General features: G+C 35.9%; 1 protein-coding gene across 8 annotated transcripts in view; it reads left to right on the forward strand.

Annotated features, from left to right (window-relative positions):
• EPHA7 (EPH receptor A7) overlaps window positions 1-13,275 on the forward strand; it is a 157,636-nt gene that overhangs the window by 139,564 nt on the left and 4,797 nt on the right. For 2 of the 8 annotated variants that reach the window (XM_015858874.3, XM_015858875.3), the window contains exons 15-17: window positions 527-720; window positions 1,813-1,968; window positions 3,080-6,258. In XM_015858874.3, coding sequence (XP_015714360.2) covers window positions 527-720; window positions 1,813-1,968; window positions 3,080-3,194 — 465 coding nt within the window. In that variant the 3' untranslated portion in view covers window positions 3,195-6,258. Of the gene's footprint in view, window positions 1-526; window positions 721-1,812; window positions 1,969-3,079; window positions 6,259-13,275 lie in introns of those variants that run through there. The other 6 variants (XM_015858872.3, XM_015858873.3, XM_085541897.1 and 3 more) reach the window with 3 other exon arrangements.

Consider the following 13,275-nt stretch of genomic DNA (forward strand, 5'->3'; position numbering starts at 1 on the left):
ATCTGTAAGCTAACATGACTAGAAACAGAATACAACTTTTTTTTTCCCTAAAAATTCCTATCTTCTTAGCATTTTTCTTGAATCCTTTTATTGTATTTTCAGGATTTTGTATTTTTTGTGTGTATGAACAGATCCCTATCCACTTACAAGTCAGTTGCTTCTACCACACACTCATAAAGGCCTTGGGGCAAGTAATAATGCTTTCTGAAATAACTCCATTTATCAATCTATCTATTACTCCCTTAGTTAATTTAATTGTTGCTCCCCACTGCTCGCTTGACTAGGTAATAGAGCTGTTCTCCACACACAGAACAATATTTTTATTAAGCACAAAGATAAAATGAAGAAACATAAAGGCTCGTGTCAAAACAAAAGTTTCATATTTTTGCAGTGCTGATGGCAAATTTTAGTTTATGGATTTATTATTATTTTCATCATTGCTATTGTGCATTTCTTGTGCAAGGTGGCAAAAATATATTTCTTAAGTATCCTGGAATGAAAAATGACTAATTATCTTGGCTACTAGGTTATAAAAGCAATTGAAGAAGGCTATCGTTTGCCAGCACCCATGGATTGCCCAGCAGGACTACACCAGCTGATGCTAGACTGCTGGCAGAAAGAACGTGGTGAAAGGCCAAAGTTTGAGCAGATAGTTGGTATTCTGGACAAAATGATTAGGAATCCAAACAGCTTGAAAACCCCTCTGGGAACTTGTAGCAGGTAAGAAAAGCTTTAGTGAGTGCTCATATATGATGGTGTGCATGTCTGGGTTCTGGATGTTCTGATAGGTGACTGGTTCCAGTTCATACTTACTCCATGTGTCTCTCAGTTCTCCCTTTCTTCTGTTCCCTGTTCTTCCCATCCCTTATTCACCTTCCTTTTGTTTACACTGAACTAAACCAAAAGGGACTTTACATAATAAATAACCAAAATAAATAAAGTGAATATTGTGGAACTAATACACTTCTCAGTAAACTGCTGTCTGCTCATCATTCTTTCCACTACCAGCAATCTTTGTTTTCCTTGTTTCTTGAAACTGTGGAGTCTTGGTGGCAAGGATCATCATCTGTTGTAATTTCGTATGATGCATCCCTTGCCTAGTAGGAACTCATACAGTAGAAATTAATACTTTTTTTTTGGCCAAAGTACTTTGACTTGCTATACTTGAGGATTTTACCTTTTGTATTTTGGCTTTATTTCCTTTCAGTGATTGCATTTCATTGTACTTCATGATGTAGCTTTTAATAACTCCCTCATAAAATTCAGGTGATTTATTTAATCATGGTAATCTTTTGATGCACAAGCGAGATCAATGCACAAGGGAATCAGCTTGCCTGTGTTCCGTTCCCAGTTCTTCTACTGACTGATTTGCTCTGTGACCTTAAGCAACTTACTTTGTGTCTCTGCTCTTTCCCTGTCTTTGTTTTGTCTCATCCAATTGAATAATGGGAATAGTTACTGCTACATTCTCTAAGATGCTTTAAAAATAGTATCTTTACTTTACTCAGCAACTTCAGTTACAGCTGCTGTCATGCTAGGCTGATATAGTGTTGATAAAAATAGTCCATTAGGCTGTTGTTGCTCACTCTGACCTTTCATCTTTTATATGAATAAGTTTAGGAAATACATACTGTGAACTACAGTGCAGTCAGAGCTATTCACAGAATAATCTAACCTGTTTATAAAGGCCTATTACTTTTTACTCTTGAAATTTTGAATACCCCAAACTTATTTGACTCTCACTTTGCTAAATACTCCCTGATGTTTTACTCTCTTTGGAAACAACTTACTTTCCTTTTTCCTTCTCCATAGACCAATTAGCCCTCTTCTGGACCAGAACACTCCCGATTTTACCACTTTCTGCTCCGTAGGCGAATGGTTACAAGCTATTAAGATGGAAAGATATAAGGATAATTTCACAGCAGCAGGCTACAACTCTCTTGAATCAGTTGCCAGGATGACTATTGAGTAAGTTAGAACTGGGCATGTTTAACTTGCATTTAGGGAACTTCTAGGTAAAATAATACATGATGTTCAACTTGAAAACTTTATCCTGAGTACAAACATGGGTACATGGTACCCATGAAAGGTCAAATACCCTTCTACCTATGTGTGGCATCACTTTTTTCCCCATTTTTGAGACTAACTGAAATAATAACCAGGCTAGAATTTGAGGTAGAATTTGGCCCATTTTAAAGTATGTATATATAGGAAAATAACCGCCTTGTTTTTCTCTGTCTAATTGGTACATTTTTCCAGATCTGGACTAGGAAGATGTGAATCTTTCTTCTAATTGGCCAGGGGCTGTCTGTGTCTTTCAGGAAAATACTTTGCCTTAGGATAAAAGACTATAGAAGCAAAACAGTTTTCAGAAGGCAAGCATGGGTAGTATTGGCACTGCTGTCTTAAACAGTGTTTTCTTGGCACCCTGAAAGCGAAGTTATTCTGGTAGTAGCCAATCACTTGCAATGCCTTTTACAGAGCAACATTTTTCTAGCCAAGTTTGAAACAATATTCTCAAGCTTCCAGCTCCTCTCTTGTCTACCTGTTATTGCTAGGGACCTCAGTCTGTAACCTGAGAACTGCCACCAGAGCCCAAAAGATAGTGGATTAGTAGCACTACTAGTGTTTAAGTTGAAACAGCTGATCCTTTTTCATTTGCACAATGGGTATGGATCAGTATGCAAAGGTTTTCACTAAACATCTCTTCAGGAAGCAAAATGTGACTTCCCAAATCTTGTATATATATAACTTTTATCTTGAAAGCCTCCCAAAGTATTTTATGAGAGAAGTGTCTCTTCTTTGGTGTCCTTAGAAGGGCAATAAGTGCAAAATAGTGCAAAACTTCATTCTCAGTTGTGGAGACACAAGACAGTGTAATTGCATGACATGTGCCATGCAATTACATTCCTCACTGATGATCTATATGGACTTTACAGTACTGAGCTGAGGTTTCAATACAGCTTCAGTGTTAGAAACCTGTAGCCCAGACCACTATGTAGCTTTAACTCACAATTGATTACCATACAGTAGCAGTCTAAGTTGAAAAATTAACAATGTACGCATTTGTCTTCTCCAGGGATGTGATGAGTTTAGGGATCACGTTGGTTGGTCATCAAAAGAAAATCATGAGCAGCATTCAGACTATGAGAGCACAAATGCTACATTTACACGGCACTGGCATCCAAGTGTGATAGACATTTCTCCCTTATGAGGGAGGTGACAGACTGAGAGAACAGCACTGGCCTTCAGTATATATGAAGTGCTACTAGAAGACACTTGATTTCCTGGGTCCTTCCTGCAGTGAATAGAAGAGCTACAAGAAGCACCTACAGACTTGAACTCCTAAGTGCCACCAGAATTTATGAAAAGGGAATTAGGATCCACCAGTGGTGGCAAGGAAAACAGCAGTGACAATAAACAAAGTACTACCTGAATAAACATATAAACACCTTGAGCTCTCTAACCTCCTTTTTATCTAACAGACTTTTTAAATGTACATAAAAATTTAAAAAAGAATATATTTGTCAGATGAAGTCATGATATTATTGTTAAATTCAACAAAATATTTTCCTTAAATCTGTGATTTCTGAATCTTTTTTTAATCATTTGTGTTTATTCTTCATAAGGACTTTCTTTTAGTATGATGTTTATATCTTTGGACCTTTTTAGTGCTAATTCTATGACACATTACTACACTGGGTACCTCTGAAGGATTATTTGAGTTCCTAGAGATTTAAGAAGCATGACCAAGCAATGTATATCTGTCCCAACTTTGGTATCCTTTAGTACCATTTACTTTTGTTAAATCAGCACCATATTGACATGACTAGCTAATTGGCAGGGAGTCAGGATAATGCAAGTTGCCAAGAGCTCTGATATTTTTTAAAGAATTTTTTAAGGTTACACATATACTATCTTTTCAAAGAAAATAAAAGACAAAAAAAAAAAAAAAAAAAAAAAAAGACAAAAAAAAAAAAAAAAGAAAGAAAAAGAAAAGCAATAATGACCCCTACGTAGTTCTAGGCACTTTTAGCAAATTGTTTGCAAGATGATTTTAATGGAATAAAGTGAGATATATACTAAGATGTAGATCTTTAGCTGCAAACCTGCTGAGGCACTATGTTGAATGGACAAGTGATTGTAGGAGTGTCTCAGAACATAGGTGCAGTTCTCCAGTGTTACCTAAACCATTTAATCTGAGCACATCGCTTTTTTTTTTTTTTTCAATATTTTGCATTAGCAAATCTAAAATAAATAGCTGGCGTATATTTTATATGAATTTAAGTTCAATGCAGTCCAGCTGTGAGATTAAGGACATAGATTTTATATTAGAAACATAGAGCATGAGGCAAGGGGCAGTTCCGAATTTTCAGATTTTTTACAAGGTTTTACAGCTCTAATCAAATATTTGTGTCTGTACTCACACAGGCACAGCAGTCATCATCAGGAGCACAGATATAAGAGTATTTGCTCAATGGAATATCTTCTTACACCATTTACTTACATATGTTTTGTGTTTGATTAACCATAAGCAATAACAAACTGTGTCTTCACAGATATGGAGGGATCATATATGAAACATAGAGAAATGCTTTACAAAATTCTGAAAATTGTGAACTACCCTCAACAGTGAAATGCTGTACTTCCAAAGAGAATTGGGCTGCTTCTATTGATTTTGATAGAGAAAGATCCCAGGGATCAGTCATAAATTGGTCTTGTTTGATAATGTGGGCATCCACACAAAAAAAATAAAAAGTAATGAACAACCCTGTAAATTTTCCTTTGTAAAACTTGTAAATTTTATTTATACTGTCTTGTTTTATATACACATTTATGTGTAGTGAGCTCTGGATACATTGAAAATGCACTATATTTTTCTATTTTACTTGCAGAGCATCACAAACATGTATATTCAGTGCTACATAATGTGTTTTCCCACATTTAGGACCAAAGATAGTTATCAAAAACTTAAATACATCGTTTTTTCCTCCTTTTTTTTTTTTTTTTTTTTAAAGAAAAACACCTTTTTAGGCCGCTGTACAGTTATATTTGTCATTTTATTTATTTGTCTCATTAGAAAAATCAGTTTGGTTACACCAGTTTTGTCCCCTCACCTTTGTTGAAGAAAATCTGTATAAAGCTTTTAATTAGAATAATCCTGATACGTAGACACTTCCATTTGTAATCTTTGTAATAGACTGTAAATATATTTTTGGAACTATAATGCAATGTGCATAAGGGTTATTTTTCAGTGTCCATATATGATTGTTTATACAATTCACAGCACTTTACAGTCATGCTGAGAAGCCTAATTTATTGCCTGGATTTGGGCAGAGTAATTAAAAAAGGTGAATATTCTTGTTTCATATTAGATTATCATTCAGTAGAAACAGTTATTTTCATGTGTGCAGATCAAGATTTATTTTTTTTTTTTTAACTATTACAATTAATTTTCTAAAAATGGTGTATAATTAGGATGCAGAGTAGACTGCATGCCCAACATTGAAAGTAGTGCATGAAACCACTTGGCCAAGACACTTCCACTTGCCATCAGAACACTCATTATTAATAAACATCTGTTTTGTGTTATAACTAACGCTAAGTGCCTCACTACTGGGGTGAGCATCTGTGGGCAACTGCACAGGGTGCTTGTCAGTTTTGCTGCTGCTTTAGGCACCTAACTGTAAATTTAGGAGTCCAACAACTGCTTCCTTACAAACCTTGGCTAATGTTTCTAAGGGCTTGGTGTTTCCAGGTGTGATTCAGCAATGCTGGTATTGCTGAGAACCCCCAATCCCTAAATGAACGAAAGTTGAGGTCAGTCTTCACCCTGAGAACCTGTTCAATGCTCTGAAACACAGAGGCCTCAAAGCATGTGTAGACTCACACACATAAAAGTGAGGGCCCTAATGTTATTTCTTCCTGATTTTCACTTGTTTGATTTAAGCCATCTATTTTGAATAATAACTATATTTTATCATTCATCTATATACCTTGACTGCCTTAAAGTTGCCACAGTTTTTTTACACATTTGAAAGTGGTAGAGTAGACTCAGAAAGCACAATCAATACCAATATTCCTATCTTATCTATCTGTTCGGAACATTATTGCGGTTTAGAGCACATGCATGTTAAAGGATTTAAACTGGTAGAGCAGCAATATATATTGATGTTAATTACAGTTCCCCAGGTTTCACGAAAACATAGTCCAGTATAAGAAAAGCAAAGTGCCAGAGACAGTCTGTGTTCATGAGAACTGAAAAAAAAAAAAAAAAAAAAAGGTTGGAGAGAGAATTAAAGGCTAAATGATGAAACGGAGAACTGAGCTCAGTTCTGGCTTAATTCCACTGAACTATGGTATTGTGCATTGCTAAAGAAGACAATATCAGGCTGCCAGTGAGGGTGATATTCCTTGACTTTATCCATCTGTAAGCATCTAAAAGAAAGATGCCTAAGACAAGCAGGATGAATCTCCCTCTGGAAATGCTTATCTCCATTACCTCCAGAGGGAATCCAGATGATTAGCTTAGTTTAGGCATCTAATGTCTAGATATTTAAAATTAGGTGATTCTTACCCTGTGTGTTCTCAGCTGCTACAGAGTTTTCCCTAGAATCTGAGTGTTGTTGAAAGGCAGCTCCTCTACTAGTATGTCCCAGAATGTATTTAAACTGGGCTTTGTCACAGAGAGAGTATGTTTTTTTTATGGTTGTTATTTTGTTGTGTTTTTTTTTTGTTTTTTTTTTCAGAAATTTGTAACAGGTCATCTAAATGCTTTCTGTATATGGGTATTAATTCTTGATTTATTTTGTGATTGTTCTTAGGGAGACCTGCCTAGTAAATTACAGTTATTTAAGACTTTAAATAATGAGAAATATTTGCTGGCATTCTGCTTCAGTCCAGAGGTTATGTGATCAGAGATGATAGTTGCTGTTTGCAAAACCATGTTTATCTAAAAAAAATGTCATGTAAAAATCTCCAGGGGGCAAAGATGCTTAAATGTGTCTAGAATTGAATGTTTCCCTTTATATCTCAATAATTGAGCTGTCTGTATTTTTCTCCATTTAAAATGAGTTTTTAATATTTGTTTAAGCTGCAGTCATCTTGCATCCACTGAGGGAATTTCAAAGAATTATTTTAAATTAAATTTGCTTTTCTTCACTAATAATAATATGCGGTAAATAGTTTCCACTGTTTCGAATGTTACAAAAACTATTGCTTTAATGTGGGGGATGAAGGGGTCTATTTTTATTCTGTTGTTGGTATTTTTTTTACATTTATTGGTTAGTAGTTGAAATAAAAAATGATAATAATTTCTCCTTAATTCTCTATATAATTTATATATAGCAATTTTGAGAATGATTTAAATTCTGCGACTTTCAAGTTACTTCTACAATACGGTGATTGTGTCACTACAGTCATAATGCCAAGTGATGCTGAGACTCCCTAGCACACAGACATGTTCATCTGGCACTTTGCGGCCAACTAATATCATGAGAGAGTCCACTGGCTGTGTGGGAGAAGTAAATGCCAACTCAGAAAAAAAGGGGTCATTCTACCCTTAAAAATCTATATATGTGATGTATTGGAGCTACCATTTATATCCTTGATTCATTGTTTCCCTGCATACAATTAGAAACTTATACGCTCATAACTTGTTAAATGTTTGTTTTATGATGATGAGGTTTTATTTATTTATTTATGTTTATTTGTTGTTGGGTTTCATGGGTTTTTCTGGACAATTACTTTTTATGTTTGTAGAAGTTCCCAGGCAGAATGATAAGGCCAGGTACAATAGAAGTTCTTGTTTAACAGTAATACTGGCAATAGGTACTAGAGGGCTATTCAGATGTTGCTGTGATTTGCTGAGCTAGTAGCACAATGGGAGTTAAGCATATTCTGGACTGTTTAGATTTGTACTGTATGACTTCACTAATATGTAGAACTAAGGGAATTTTCAGAGAATCATGGAATGGATTGAGTTGGAAGGGTCACCAAAGATCATCCAGTTCCAATCCCCCTGCCATGGGGGGATCTCCAACCAGATCAGGTTGCCCACTCAGCCTGGCCTTGAACACCTCCAGGGATGCTACAGTTTCTCTGGGCAACCTGTGACACTGTGTCATAACCCACTAACTTGGAACAGACTTCCAGATGATAGATTTGGGATCCAAAAGACTACTCAAAAGTTTTGTCATCAAACTAATTTCCAGCAAGATGAGAAATTCTGGGCAGCAACCAATATTTTCTCGGCTATCCCCTTAAGGATGATCCAACTTAGCCAACAATTACTTTTAAACTTTTTAAACAAAGTTCATTATTTGCATAGCCTTCCATTTACTTCAGGGAAAATAAATAAATAAATAAATAAATAAATAAATAAATGAATGAATAAAAAGCACAGCAGATTTCCTGCAAAAAAAAAAAAAAAAAAAAAAAAAAAGGACAAGGTGGGGGCATACAAAGGTTTTTGGAGAAAACAAAAAAAACAACAAAAAAAACCCCAAAAAGTAATACAAAAATCAACAATTGATCTGTGAAACCCAAAGTAAGACTACATTCACCAATTTTTTAACACATTTAATGCAGTGTTTTAAAAAATATAACAGGTCACATCATACATATAAAATCTGCAATATTCTGACAAAAGAGTGGTGACAGAATACAAGCTGCATTTGTGGGACTTTTTTTTCTCTGAATTAGCTATTGCAAGATACCTGTTGAGATAGGCTGAGGCACAAAACTTCAGTGAAATTCTGTGTGAACGTTTAGGATGGGCAAGGGTCAGGCAGTTTGAAAGTGAAAAGGCTCAAACTGAGTTTATATGCTGTAGACACTATGTAGGTTATGCCTACTGACATGATGGAAGGCTAAAGGTTAAAAAGGAAAGGGATTGAAAACAGAGGAGTGTGAAGCCATTCACATGTCTAAGTCATAAGGCTCTGCAAAACATTGCTGGCAGTGAAATTATAGAATCTGGAGGTTTTTACTTAAGTAGTGAGATGCCGATATTAAAATATATGTAATAATCTAGTATGTAATGGTTTTAGTATTCTGATTTTTCCTCAGGCCAGATTGGAATTTGTCAGAGACTAAATTGAGGCAGATGGGAAAGCAACTGGTAATATGCAGCTCATTCAAGCAGACTTGAAGGAGATATGAAAGGAGAATTTTACATTAAAAGCCTGCAAATAAAATAAACTCTGATGATATTTGCTCTCAGAAAGTTTTAGGATAGTCTTCTTTAAATATAGTGTACTGATAACAGGTTTTTTAACTGATACTATACAGATAGGATGCACTGAATTTCAAATTAGTGACCAGAAAAGAACCACAAGTCAAAAAATAGTTGACACTTTGATAGCCTATGAAAAAAAGATGATATACAACCAAGCGAAAATCATGTAGCCAAACAAATGAATCTTGGACAAAACAAGACATAATTCCTAGTGCCAGAGGAGCGAAATTAAGAACAGAAAAACTATTCATCTATCGACCAAGGTTTCTGTATTTAACTGAATAAAGTAACCATGCTGCTAATAATAATTACCAGTAATGAAGAACTACAGCTCAGAGTTCACCTGATGAATCATAATAAGGCTAGTAGTGGAAAAAACACTCAAACATTAAACTCAAAGTTTTATGTATGATAGTGATATTAGAGTTCCTGGACTCTGAGCTATTCCACATTAGTTACAAACCAAAGAATATACAGTCTCCAGTCCACAACTAAATCCTTCTGCTTGTCTGCAAAAAGAAACATAAATAAACAAATAAAGAAGAAGGGGGTGGGGGGGGGGGGGTAAGTGGGGGAGTGGGAGGGTAACACTGAAGAATCAATTAAGTTGGTTGAGTTGGTTGTGTGCAATATCAATTGTTTTCTGATTATTTCCTTAGAATTACCATAAAATATGCATGTTTGTCTTGCAGATTAAGAAACAAAGTTCCTGCTCTAAAAATGAAGTCTCAGTAAAAGGAAAAAAGCACACTTTTTTTAATATGGCAATTTAAATTGGCTTGAAAAGAGGCTAGACTGAAGAATTTCAGACAAAATGTAGTTATGTTGATCTCTTACATCTTATGTCTGTAGAGACATTATTCAGGCAATTTCTTGACCGTGATTCAACCTGTTTCACTATGCCAACTTCCACTGGCTTACTTAAGGGCTACATGTCCATTTTTAAGATGTCTGCTCAAAAACATTTCAACTTCTTTTCCTCAGGGACCAACGAACTTATGCCAAAAATGTATACACATACATTGTGTATGTACAGTTTAAGAATATGACTGAAGCAATCTCAGATTACTTATCTCCAGCATGTTCTTTTCAGTCATAGTTTTAAATTAACTGTATTCTTCCACTAAGATTCAGTCTAATAAAGTGTGAGAAATCTGATTTGCCATCAGTAAACTTAGAAAAGTAATCCAGATACTTCCTGAAGGCTTTTTCATGTTCTTTAGATGGTGACTAGGATCTGGTTCAGAAAGAGATGAGTCTATCATAATACTGAATAGTCTGTGTGTGTATAGTGTTTATACCTCATAAGGTACGCTAGCTACTGAAGTATGGATTATCTTGGGTAGGAGATGGTCTCTGTTAATCTTATTATCTAGTTTGATCTTGGCAGCAATGATGCTTCTATATCGAGTCAATGGAAGAGTAAGATGAGTTGAGACAAGATTGGGTGAGGTGAAAGTGTTACTTGGGTGAGAAAAGAGAGGCTGAGAAAATCTGCAGCTGATTTGGGCAATACTTTTATTTCTCTTCCAGGATACTTGCCCTGCCAAATCCACTCAGTCTATCTCATCCCTCATAATTGAATACCTCTCTTATATTAACCTAAACAAAATAAAAATGTCTTCATCCCTAGTAGCCAGCATTTGCTACCAGTCTGCTAGAGAAGTAAAGACTGCACAAATCTACATCATGTGCCTGCAGGAAGAAGCTGGGTTGGCAAGGCATTGAAATGGATTCCTAACAAGACATTGTTGGGTCTCAGTTTTATGGCCAACTGATTCTTTGCTATTCTGAGGATAAAGAATGTGCCTTATTATATAACTTACCTACCTACTCATCCACTGCTAAGGGTAGGGGTGTGGAGGAAAAGAAGTAAAGCCGAAAGCTGCCTAGCATTTCTATTTAATACACTTTTCAAGAGAAATAATTATTTCAAAGCCAAAGTTACCTAAACTTGTGCAAAAGATAAATCCTTTCTGGTTCTTCCTACTTGCTGGCAAAACCTACCTCAGGTAGTCTGTTGCAAATCTCAGACTTGCATTGCTTTCAGTCTCATCAAATTCTTTGCTAAGCATTGTGTTCTATTCTCCAGACCTCAAAAACTTACTTGTGGTAGTTATAGAGCATCACCCAAGCCCTTTTCCAGGCTTCCATGCTAGTTACTTTGTGTGGAGATGCTTCTCAGTTTTGAGGAGTGTTTCTGCAGCCATGAGAAGGGAAACCAGTTTTGAAGTGTGCTACACTTCCAACTCTCCCCAGCTGGCATGAGTCATTAATAACTAGTAGTACCCACACTTCACTGAAGGATAAGTAGAAGTGGGTAGTGAGGGATGAGCATTTCAAACCCCAGTGATTATAAATGCTATTACACAATTTACTGGGACTGAGCATGCAGGTGCTCTGTACCCTTCTGTTTTGTTCTCTTCCTCTTTAAAACAGCCACCAGCTGTGCACATGTTGGGTACTGCTGGAAAGCTTCCTACATCTCTTTCTATGAACAAAAAGCAAGGAAGGAGGTGCACGTTCTAGGTGCAGAAGTCAGTAGTGTTGGTCAGAACAAAAGTCAGCGTGTTTATGTTTATGTGGGAGTGGGGAGAGGGATACAGAAGAGGTGAATCAGCTAGGCTGATAAGTAACATTCATTGTGTGAGATAATGGAGTATGTTCAAAATAATATACACATCTTCCCACTGACAGGACAGTCTAAGTGTGGAGAGTGCTGAATAGCACTGATCAAAATATGTGGTGAGAGGACTGTTTCAGTGGGAGAAAAACTTATGAACTAATGACAGTCCCATGTAAGTGATATGAGAACTAATACTTTATCTGTGCTATCTACTTTTGAATTATTTGTTAAAAAAGAAAAATCATTATACTAAAATTACATTTCTAATTTGAAAGTATTCCCTAGAAATATTACCTGTTTTCAGTGTTGCTTGACAATTATAGGGAAAAAAAAAGAATACTTTTAAAGTCAGCCATCAAAGCAACTAACACCATTTTTATACTTGTATACTTAAGTAGGACTGTATAAACCTGATTTTTTTATTTAGCATCTGATGTTGTCAAGTTACTTGAATTAAAAACTCTAGTAGAATGGATATTACATATTTCATTGTGCTTTTACGAGTTGCTGCATGATATTACAGGTTCAATTATCAAGTCTAAATTTACAGTGCATCACTTGAGATATCAGAAGAACAAAACCCACTGAGCCTTTGCAGCATACTTTTTCAAAACAGAATGTTATAGTTGGTAAAGCTTAAATCATAAGTTTGTCACATTGATGCTGTTTTCCTATTCAAGGCCTTTTGATGGTGGAAGTCTCTGTTATCCTAGTTCTAGTGAGCAGATGAATATGATGTAAATTGGGAGAAGCCATTTCGTGAATGTATGAACATATAACTTATATATCATGTATAGCTCCTACTCAATTCACTCAATTCTACTCAATTCACTTTGTCTCCTTGTCTATCGTAAAAGCAGAGTACCATAATAGACTTCCTGTAAGCTCACTGACAGCTGAACTGTAGCTAAGCACAGTTCAGGGTACACAGGTAGAAATGTTAACACTTCTCTGGCATCCTTTTACCTCTGTTTCTAGGAAGACTCGCTAATTTTTGTGATTTGAGGAATGGCCTACTCTTATTCTGAGGACTCACTGAAATTTTACATAGTTTTGGGGTGAAAAATGCACAGTAAGCATAAGACTGATCCTACAGCTTTGGGCTGTGGGAAGATATGAAAAAGGCAACGTGTGGAAAGGGTGAGTCTCTATAGACAAGCACATATAGCTGAGCACCTGGAGCTGCAGCTACAACCTCAGAAAATGTTGATGAGGCTGGTCAAGATGCTCCACAGGCAGGACATAACCTATGAAATTCTTTCCAGCACTGTACAGTCTCTTCACTTCCTGAAATACTTTTCCCATTCAGAAGTCCACTCCATCTTACTCTGAAATTGGTGATTAGTTTTCTTCTCTTGAAACAAGAAGCCTTATATTCTAAGGAAATTGGAGTTCATTCATGAAAGAGTTT

The sequence above is a fragment of the Coturnix japonica genome, chromosome 3 (assembly GCF_054131305.1).
Source record: "Coturnix japonica strain WE chromosome 3, WE-NBRP24, whole genome shotgun sequence".
NCBI lineage: Eukaryota > Metazoa > Chordata > Aves > Galliformes > Phasianidae > Coturnix > Coturnix japonica.